The sequence below is a fragment of the Callorhinchus milii genome, unplaced genomic scaffold (genome assembly GCF_018977255.1).
Source record: "Callorhinchus milii isolate IMCB2004 unplaced genomic scaffold, IMCB_Cmil_1.0 Scaffold3, whole genome shotgun sequence".
Taxonomy (NCBI): Eukaryota; Metazoa; Chordata; class Chondrichthyes; order Chimaeriformes; family Callorhinchidae; genus Callorhinchus; species Callorhinchus milii.
Window position 1 is genome coordinate 25,830,362 of NW_024704744.1, and position 11,071 is coordinate 25,841,432.

At 37.7% G+C, this 11,071-nt stretch overlaps 1 protein-coding gene across 1 annotated transcript; it reads right to left on the reverse strand.

Moving 5' to 3' along the window:
- Positions 1-1,261: 1,261 nt before the first annotated feature.
- Positions 1,262-10,757, reverse strand: sox7 (SRY-box transcription factor 7). The gene is made up of 2 exons (XM_007904464.2): positions 10,343-10,757; positions 1,262-2,531 (listed from the first exon to the last, which is right to left on the reverse strand). The coding sequence occupies exons 1-2, from the start codon at positions 10,566-10,568 to the stop codon at positions 1,675-1,677; spliced, it is 1,083 nt and encodes a 360-aa protein (XP_007902655.1). The 5' UTR covers positions 10,569-10,757; the 3' UTR covers positions 1,262-1,674.
- Positions 10,758-11,071: the final 314 nt, after the last annotated feature.

Genomic DNA, 11,071 nt, shown 5'->3' on the forward strand with positions numbered 1-11,071 from the left:
TAATCAGTGAGGATTATTCCCCCAGCTTGACATGAGCACACGTCCTTCCCTCAGTCTGGTGACTGTAGTAAAGTGACTACAAACATCCTGGTGGAGAGGTAATGTGGACTAGAAACAGTCTTATCAGGCAGGAAGCAGAGAGCTCTGGCCACATCCGGTACTTCAGTTCAAATTCCCAAACTCAGGCAAACACTCATTAACCACGATTAGACCTTCTCATTCCTTGTTATGACAAAATCTGTTAAACAGATTTCAGTGGAAGCTCATTTCATGAAGTGCCTTTAAATTGAAATGTGCCATAGATTTCATACATTTATATTTGATCCACTTTTCTGGATTTGTATTTAATTTAGAATATTTGTGTTGAGTTTATGATTAAATTGTTCTGAAATTGCCCCTAGTTTCAGATTTTAAAACTGCGTTAATATTTGAACAAACAATATATATAAACATTGAGCAAAGTACAGCATTAAGTTAGGAGACATGTACTATGCATGTCCAGGAACATACATTTACATTGAGAATTTTTATTTATAGCTACTTTGGCACTGCTATCAATTCATAGGCTTTAAATGTCTTCATTTGATTTTCTTGTGGGCAGAAGTTATGCAGACTGAAACTGACTTCAAAATTCAGTAGGGACTGAATTGTTGTGGTGATCTAATTCTAAAACAGAAAATTATTGTAATTGTTTTATATAAGTCTCACAAGAAAAACTATCTTTACATTTTTAGTTGATGAGCACAGAATATTGTTAACGAGCCTGGTAAAACTTTGACAAACAAAATATTAATAAATTGCATGAGATTGGATTTATTTTACAAACACCAATCTCCCCTCTATATACTAGTTTCCTCTACGTAGAGATCTATGCATTAATGTTGTTAGCATACCACAGACACATTTCCTGAGTAACTAGCCATAAAGAAATTACTACTAAAATTTTACAAGCTAAGTTCACAGTAAGCAAAGGTTGTTTGGCAAATATCTTCAAACATTTTCAGCATAGTGAATGGTCAAAGCGCATTTAATTTAATTTTCGGAGCAATTGAAATTTGTTATGTAAGATATTTGCCTCTTTATTTAAAAAATGGTGTTTATCCTAAATTTATCCTAAATGTAAAAGCACTGTTTTTTAAAAAAATCCCATGTGCCAACTTTTACAAATATGTTGAATATGTTGAAATGAAAATGCAATTGTGTTAATTTGCTACCTGCAAAGTTAAATATTTAATAAATATTAGCAACCAAGAAAAGAAAGTGGGATTAAAACTTCATGGAGCATTTATTTAAAAAATAAATTGATAACAGATCAGTTAGTCCAGATTACTTACATACTTAGAATGCAACACATTTATATCAAGCCAACCATTTGAATACAGGGGCTAATAATAAACACATAGGAAAAATAAAGTCATCAGTGAATATTTAAATACATTGCTGGAGCCTCTTTACAAGCACAAAAAAACTAAACCTACAATATGAAAAAGAATTGTTCTAAGAATCAAGCAGCGTTTTGATTTTAAAAGTGTAAAAATTTACTGCAAACAACAACGATGTTTAGTACTTAATAACTTATGGAAATCTTTATTTATTTGTTTTGGCACCCTGAGGAAATGTCCATGTCCAGAGAACTGTGGTTAATAATACTGTTTTGACTGGAAAGAGTTTGCTCTAGGAGCCACTGTAGTTATTGTAATAGGCTGCAGTAGCATCTGCTAAAACAGATATAAGGCTTCTCTCTGAACCTGTACCTCCTGATGGATTGTCTTCAGATGAATGTTCATTGATTGCCATCTCTTCCGGATTTGAACGAATGGAGGTATTCAAGTATTGGTCAAACTCATTGCGGTCCACTTCTCCTAAAAGCTCAGCTTGGCTGATGTGTTCCAGGCTATCTAGATGATGAGGGGGAGAAAGGTGGACAGAGGTATTTGCATGTACAGAATGGAAGGGAGGATGGTGGATGCGGCTGTAATAGGAGGGTGGAGGTGGGCGGCTGGTTACAGGATGCATCATGGTAGATCTAGTCTGGGAGATTGCGATCTGACTGAGGTGTCCACATTGGATGGGACTTTGACCGTATTCTGAACAATATGTTCCTTCAGTCATCTGGGGACGAGGATCATCTGGACATTGAGGTGGAAAGAAGCTGTGATCAGCATCGATGACATCCAGAGGGGACATCTCAGGGGTAGGTAGCCCATAGTTGTCAAAGCTGTTGTTTGTGGTCTGCGTTTCCCTGAATCTGCTGATTACAGGAAGTCTTGAGGCCGATGAATAGCTTTTATCCTCCTCTTCCTCCAGGCGTCCCCTATAGGCTCTGCCGCTGGGGACAGGTGGCTGATCATGGGGGAAGTTGTTGAGGAGGAAGCTCGGGTCGACACGTTTACACAGACGTTTGATTTGCTTTTTCCTCCGAGGTCTGTATTTGTAATTGGGATGATCCTGCATGTGCTGCACTCGTAATCTTTCAGCTTCTTCCACAAAAGGTCTCTTCTGTGCAGGAGCGAGCGCCTTCCACGATCTGCCTAAAATACAGCCCACAATTTCAATTAGAAGCAAATACAACAACAACAAAATTACATTTCTATAACAATTTTCACATTGAGAGGATATCCCAAGGTGCTGGACGGTCAGTGTTTTGGACCTGAGCTGGGGTCGGGATTAAGGAGGGTGGAGGGCAGGGATAGAAGGAGGTTGATCGAAAGCATAGTCAAAAAGAAGGGTAGTGAGATGGGTCTTGAAGGAGGCAAGGGAGGGTGCAAGGTGGAGGGACTGCAGGATGGAGTTCCAAAGGGTGGTGGCAGAAGGCCTGCCTGCCAGTGGTGAGGTGAGCGAGGCTGGGGACGTGAAGCAGGCCGAAGCCCACTGAATGGAGAGAGTGTGCACGATGGTAGGGGGTTAGGAGGTTGTAGAGGTAGGGGGAGTGAGGCCATGGAGGGCTTTGAAGGTGAGGACCAGGATCTTGAGCTGCATCGTCTGTGTGATGGGAAGTCAATGGAGTCAGTTGAAGATGGAGGTGATAGGATCACGGAGCCTGGTGTGGGAGAGGACACGGGCTGCAGAGTTCTGGATGATCTGCAGCCTATGAAGGGAGGCATTGGGGAGGCTGACAAGCAAGGAGTTTCCATAGTCAAGCCTGGATGTTATGAATGCATGAATGAGGGTTTCTGCGGCCTGCGGTGTGAAACAGTGGTGGAGCCGGGCGATAATGCAGGGTAGAGTAAGGCAGAGTGGGTCATGGCACAGATGTGGGGTAGAAAGTATAGTTTAGGGTCAAACAAGATGCCAAGGTTCCAGACTGGTTTAGTAAGGTAGAGTGTGCATCCTTGGAGAGTGATGCTGTCAGTGCCTGGGGGTGAGAAGGCGCTGATGGGAGCCAATCAGGAGGGCCTCGGATTTGTTGATGTTCAACTGAAGAAAGTTAGCTCTCATCCAGGACTTGATGTCTGTCAGACATTGTATCAGGACAACAGTGGTCCTGGAGTCAATGGTGGAGGCAGAGAGGTACAGTTGGATATCATCCGCATACATGTGGAAGTAAAAATAAAACTGCAATTAACTAGAGAAGCACCATTCCTTTTGTAGATTAAATTTCTAAAGAATGGCTGTCCGTTTTGTTATTATTAAATGTTTTTCATTGACTGTTCACAGAATCACAAAAGAGTTTCTAATGAAGAAGGTCCTTCATCCCTTTTGATCTCATCTTTCCAGAATACCCGTCCTCTCTTCCTTCCAGAATGCCCAACCTCTTTTTTTAAAGGAGTCCAGTGCCCTGGCCTCATTCACCCTTCCTGGAAACCAGTTCCAGTCGTTAACTATCCTCTGGGTAAAAGATCTTTCCTGAAATTGCCCTTTGCAACTCTGAACCAATGTCCTCTTGTTCTGCATAACAGAAAGTATTATTTTGGGTTTACGTTCTCAATTCTATTTACAATTCTTTATACCTCTAGAAGGTCCCCTCTGAGCAGTCTCTTCAATGCTAAAGATACCTGACTTGTCAAGTCATTGATCATAGCTGATTCTTCCAACACTGTGGATCATCCTCGTTGCACTTCTTTGCATTGCCTCTTAGGCCTGGTCAGTTGTTCCCTTATGTCAAGTTGGCCTGAACTGCACATAGTACTCCAAAGCTGCCTGACTTGAGCACCATACAGCTTGAGCATGAACTCTAGGGATCTGAACTCAACTGATTTAGTAATATAGGCCTGCAAATTGTTATTGCTTAATTAAGGGCAATGTTATTTGTTCTGTTTCATGCATTCCAATGCTTTACCCATGCCACTTAATAAGCCCACAGTCTATTTTAACAGCCCAGCCTAGCACAGTTCACTGGGTATAATGATTTTAAGGTGACTGAATTTGTTTTGACTGATGTGTTGACCTTCCAAACTTTGTGCTCATCGATTGAGCCACACTACATAATGGGCTATTGGAAACAAATATAATTGCATATATTATAAAAGTGTCCTTTTTATATTATTTTGCATTATTCAGTGTCTCTAGATTGTCTAAACCATATGCAGTAGTTGTACATGGTTATTTTACAGTAAACTAAATAGATCACTAAATTAGTTTAAGGTCTCAACTATCAGTTGGCCAAATATTTTTAGACCTTTCTGATTCAATGTCTCATAACCAATAATATCTGTTCTGTTATTTTAAACTTTTTTTGCATAGCTTGCAGTCAGGCAGAGACTTTAAATAATGTATCCTTTGTTATCGTTAGGTTTCATGAAAAATGTCCCTTCCACTGGCTATAATTAGAGGAGCCTTCAGGTAGCTAAGAACGCTACAAATGCTCCAGTTGGAAGCAATTACAGTGGCGTTAGAAGACTTGCATGTATTGCTAGTTTTAGACACAGGAATGGGAATCAACCCTCAGGTTAAGACAGTGCTGACAGTACATTCAGAAGTCTCTCACAACACAAGTTTCAGAAGCTTTTGTGATTTGAAACCAATTGTTGAGATAATACGTTCTCACAAATAAATTTAGTGCGTACCACAGTCTCACAATTTGATTTGGTGCAAAGGATATCCTTATCCTTTTTTAATCAGCCCAAACAAACACTGCAATTGGTATATTAATCATAGTAAAGTAACATAACAGTATCTTTTTTTTTAGCTTTGTGTGCTGTAACAATTTTAATACAGGACATTGAAAGTGATCTATTTACAAACTATTTACAGCTGCTCCACTTTATATAAGCTTTAAAAAGCTAAATTAAAAATAAAAACTTGTTTACTATAATTTCTAGCCAAGATAAAGAAAATCTTGTTTTGATATAGAATGCTGATATCCAACATAGGTATTAGCTGAGATTCTATTTAACCAAAAGTTCAGGAAGAATGAAAAAGAATAAGAATATGCTTTGCATCGAATCAAATCTTGAGGCTTTGATAAACTTTAGATTTATTTGTGAGAACATATTTCTCAGCAATTGGTTTCAATTCAAGGACAGTAGCAAAGGTGACAGTAAAGTGCCCTGTCACGTTCCTCTGTTTATCCTAAAAAAGGGAGGTGATCAACTGATCAACTTAGCATTCTAAGTAGTAATAATAATAATCCATATAATGATTAAATCCCTGAGATCAAAATGCTAGAACTGTATAGAATAGGACTGATATATTTTGTAGGTGATTCTCTCTCTTTCCCTCCTTTCCAGTAGTCAAAGTCCTCACAGAATGTAGCTTAATCAAGAGCTCAGAGCTGAACATGTCCATTAACAATCTGGCCAAATTTATAATCTCTAGTTGAAGTCTTCAGTGATTCACGATGTCACAGTGACTTAATCTTTCAGGTGGTGTAACAACATAAATGCTGGATCTGGAGTGGATTGGATTCAGGCAACCGAGCCACACACAGATCATCACAACCCTTGATTGATCACTGACTCAGGCATGATTGGCAGAGAAAAGGCTATATGAGGACAGTGATGAGGAATATTAGGGGACAGTGATGGGCAAAGACAGATACAGAATATTTGTCATCCTGATAGATAACCTAGCAGATTGTAAGACTGTAAACTGGTAAACAATGCTTAACCACTTAAATAGGGATTAAAGTCATATTGATGGAGCAATTATAGAAGAAAGGAACCCAACTATAATGTAGTTCTCAATGGGGCAATTATCGGCTTTACTAGGGCTATAAAGACTGAGAAGCAGTCTCCCTGAGGGAAAGAGTTTAGGGTTGTCTCATTGACAACACTCATAGCTTTTGATTGACAGCTGATAATATTGCTTGAAGTACAAGGTGACTAAAAAGTTGTGAAGCTACCCTATTATCTAAAAAAAATCATAATTTATTTAAGACTTATTAGACATTATAATGGTATTATGACTTTTTGGCCACCCTGTATAACTCGTTACTCCTCTTCTCCCTACCCTTACTATGATTAGTGTCTCCAGTCTCTAGTCTTTCACACAAGGATACTGAGATTGCACTGTTATACTGACGAAGATGAATCTAAATTGTGCATCTGATATATAAGATGAAAACTCTTCTGGAGTTAGCAGAATAAAAGTTACCTGAATAAAAGAATTCATTAACTTTTGAAAGTCTGAGCTAATGTCTTGGTCAGGAGAAGGAGGGAGTTTGGTCTCATTTGCATGATACTCAAAATTGAAATGAATAAATAAGAGTTATAAAGATCAATGCAGTTAACTTCAATGTATGCATAAGAAAAAAATGTATTTCTGGTTCTTTGCTCTACAACTCAAACCCTACAACTCTCCATTTTTATCCAAGCCTTGCATCCTGCTTCTATATCTGGGGAGGATTTTCTAACTCCTCTCTTATATTCCATAACAGAAGACAAGTAAAGGATCATCATCTGAAAATGTAATCCTTCTCTGACCTCAGGCCTCCAATCTCTCTTTGTCACAAGCTTTCCTGTTTGCCTATATTTTATCAATACTGATATGGTTGTCCACATTTCTTCAAAACTACACAAAATCTTCCTCTTCCTGGCATTCTCAGCACTTAAAATGAAAAGTTATCCCACCCGATCCAATCTTTCCCAGAACCTCGAGTTTGTGAAACTCCTGACCTCCGTCAATCTCCTCTCGTATACGACCTACAAATCTTTGCATCCTGAGCTTCCCATTAGCAGCATAGGCATTCACCTCCAAAAGACAGTTACTATACTTTACAGTAAAATCCTGGAAAGTTCTTTGAGATGTCCTCCCGACATGAAAGGCACTATATCAAAAGCAAGGATTATTATTTTTTAAATTATTTAAGCCCTCATTTCTCTGTTACTTTTATTTCTATCATGATAGTGTGGTGCCCTATGAGCCTTAGTCCTTCAGCCTTATTTTGTTGATGAATTGGAAATAAAATCTTCACTTTTTGGGGGAAATTTTTCATGAACCCCTAGTGACACGTAGCATGCACCTCACTCAAAAAACCTAATTCATTTACTGTGGGATTGTGTTTTGAAAGATAAACATTAAACAGAAGCAAATTTAGAGTGGATTCCTTCCTCAAGTGCCTGAACACAACCATATCCTTTACAACTTGGGTTATATAAATCAGCCCAGACAATTTTCTGCCCTTTTCTTCCTTTCTGTTTTGTATTGGGTTTTTAAATGATTTCATTTTCCTTCTAGTTATTTATTTATTCACAGAGATATTTATTAACTATTAAAAAAAGGGGGAAAAATTAGGGAATTCATTATCCTAGGTCTTAGATAAAATTGTTTTACATTTCCTATTTTATTTTTACCGAAGATGCTCACTTCAGATAAACATTACAATTTTTATTACATAGTTGATTGAAAAAGCAACATTCTATAATAGATAATCTCACATTGAATCAATGATGCATGTCCTTTTTGCAACCTCTAATCTTCCATTCTTTCCTCTCCCCTTGTTTATTTAGAAGGTTTTCATAGTATTTATTGAACGGTTGTTCTACTTATAACCAGGTAGGTGTTTAGATGCCATCTAGTGGGTCTACCTATTTGTTCAACCAAATCAATAATAAAGGGACCATAGCAAAATCTACATACTATTACTCATTTGTTGCACCTCATCTTAAACATTGCCTTGAGCAATGTTTTGGGTGACAGGAATTAAATTAATTTCAGTAAAATGCCCAGTGGAGAAATTAAATAAACAATTACTAATGTTGTGATGTTACTGTCTCCAAATAATTGTCAAATATCTCATTCTAATACTAGTGTGGTGTCTGAACGGTTGCTCTGTCATAATGGGAGGATCTGAACTGTAGCACTCGACTTGAGTGAATTGATCTGCATAAACCAACAAAACAGTTAAAATAGTTCAAAGTTATATTAGCTGATACTTAATTCCGATTCTGGTACTGAGCCACCTAAGTGTGATCCCACAGCTTTTAACAGCCAAAATGGCTGGAGAGGGAGTTAATATTTAATATCAGAAAAAAAGAATATCCAGGGTTCCATCAATATCCAGCAGCCCTCTGGAAAGTACAAATGTGTGGCATTTGCTGAGGACAGAATGGGGCTGAGCTCTGATTTCCAGCCATGGTTGAAGAGCCTGCTGACACTTCAACAATCCCCCAGATAAATTAGCCATTCACTTCATGGCTGTTTGTGGGACATTCCTGTACACAAATTGGATGCCTTACTTGCTTAAAAACATACAGCTACTACATAACACAGTAAAATCTTGTGAAGTGCTTTGAGACAGCTCGACAACATGACAAGGCGCATATATCAAATGCAATGAACATTATTGCTCAGGCTCTTCACATGAAGAACAATGACGGGACAGAGGTTTTGGTTAGTAACAACTACAGTTGTTGAACAATGGATTTACACCTCAGTAATACGTCATCACATTCAAAAAGAGAAGGGCAGGTATTAATCATATTCTCCCCCAATCTACTTTATCCAAAAGGATAGTGGTGGGGAAGAGATGCAAGTTATACTGTATGTAACGCATACTGTATATGAAAATCCTCACCACAAAGATATTTATTGTAGATCGATTACTTTTTTAAAGTGTGTTTCCTCGATTTTGTTCCAAAAAGAACAGCCTGTACACTTAAAATGATAAGACTGAATTATAACTATCCACCTCTCCCATGCTGCTTCTCTGTCTATCAGTCTATTATAGTTGGGCCACATTGCACTCATTTCATTTTAGGCTGTGGTAAAATCTCTTTCCTTTCTTCTGGGTTATTTATATCTTTAATTCTGTGAGATGAGCTTTGCTCAATCTAAAGATATCATAGGATAATAAGGATGATGCAGAAGCATATGAAGCTCGTAGAAAGTCACGAGATTTGATGATTAATTAGCCCTAAATATCGCATTGGCTCCTATTGTATTGAAAGGAGATTTAATAAGATTTTTCACATTTCAGTTCAAATGCAGAAAGCAGGATGCATTCAGGTATAGCTGTTAGACTGAACTGCTTTAAGATCTGTGCTGCTGCAGTAATGAGAGTGAGTGAAACTGAATGTGATTTACAAACTGAATTTGGCTCAAAATTGTACTTAGCGCGACTGATCATCATTGATTACATAACAGAGCAAAAAAAACCTTAATCTTAATGCCTCTAATTGTTTCTTAATAAGGTGGAAGGAAATATACATTTTATAAAATTACAGATATTTATAGAAACCAGATCCTAACTAAACTTTGCTCAGGTTTTCCAGTCAATTATTCTGTCCTAAACTTAGCAAAATGTAGCTGAATAAATAACCAATGAATAACTTCGGATTCAAGGCTCAGTATTTTACAGTATGTTTAGTTTCCAAAATAACCTTTGTTTTGTACAAGAAATAATATAAATGGGTCCATTTTATTTCTTCAAAAATAAAATATTAAAGAAGGATGATAAATTCTCCTTACAAGTTATTCTGCAACAGAGCGAAAAACTGACAATTTGTTTTTATAAGTCCATATTCACAGAAGCAGATATTAAACAGGTTAAAAATAAAATTGCAGCACTTCTTCAAACTTTAGATATTAATGAGATAACATTTCAGAATGTTTTTTCACATTAAATTCACTTCTTGGATTCAGATTTGTATATAAAATAAAATATATTTGAGCCTGATTTAGTGTAATGAATACTGTTATTTCTAGAAGTTATCAGGTAAATAGCCTAATAGTATTTAATTACGTCTCACAAGGCAACTAATAGTCAGAACAAGTTTATTCAATGGCCAGTCCTTCTGAAATTTGTTTTTTTAGTAAATAATAGGTTTATAATTCAAACCCAAATAAATCTTATGTATACTTTCAAAGAGTAGCACTTTAAAAACGTAGTATAGTTTAAAGATCCTGCAACACTTCGAGGGAAATAAAAGTTTCGCATTAAAAACTTTGTAGACATACACACCGAGCATTTTGCTGAGCTCTGCGTTGTGGAGATCGGGGTTCTGGATCGCAAGTTTCTTCCTCTCGTCCTTTGCCCAGACCATGAAAGCATTCATGGGTCTTCGGATTCGGGGCTCAGTTTTGTTCCTGGCTGGAGATTCGTGAGCGGTGATCCCAGCCCTGGGCTTCCCTTCCCCTGGAGGACAGCCCAGATCCTCCGTCCACGAGTAAGGGCTCATCAGTGCCATCGCTCTAGATCAGATCACTTTTGTCAAAAATAATCCGTGCGACTTTGTGAAATGTAAGAGAGTAGAATTAAATCACAATGGGTGCTGATGCTTTAAGCTTGAGAGATCAAGTCTCAGATCAGGAAGAGAGTCCCAGATTCATTTATTCCCTCAGTGTCAGTCGATGTCAACTTTATCCAATAGCCATGAAGCTGTTTGTAAGAGCAGCTCCTCCCCTGAACTGCTTCTGCAATCAAACAGCTCCGATCTGTGGCAACTAAGTTGAAAACTACAGAGCAGAAAAAGAGGAGTGTTTCTTTTCAACCTTTCATTTAATGATCAAATTATTTTTCCGCCAGAAACTGAAATGGGCTTTGTAGATTCAGTATTAACGCAACAGTGTTGTGCTTTTGCATGTGACTCTATATAGAAGTGAATACTGTAATTTCCTATTTGTGAATGTATTATTTTTGCACAATAAAGGCTATATTTTCCACCCGGAGTTTCCTCTTGAAGGATGTTTT

Coding starts and splice junctions, on each gene's coding strand:
- sox7 (XM_007904464.2), bottom strand. CDS start 10,568: ATGGCACTGATGAGCCCTTACTCGTGGACGGAGGATCTGGGCTGTCCT. Junction 2,532..10,342: donor AGAGCTCAGCAAAATGCTCG/GTGTGTATGTCT, acceptor GCTGTATTTTAG/GCAGATCGTGGAAGGCGCTC.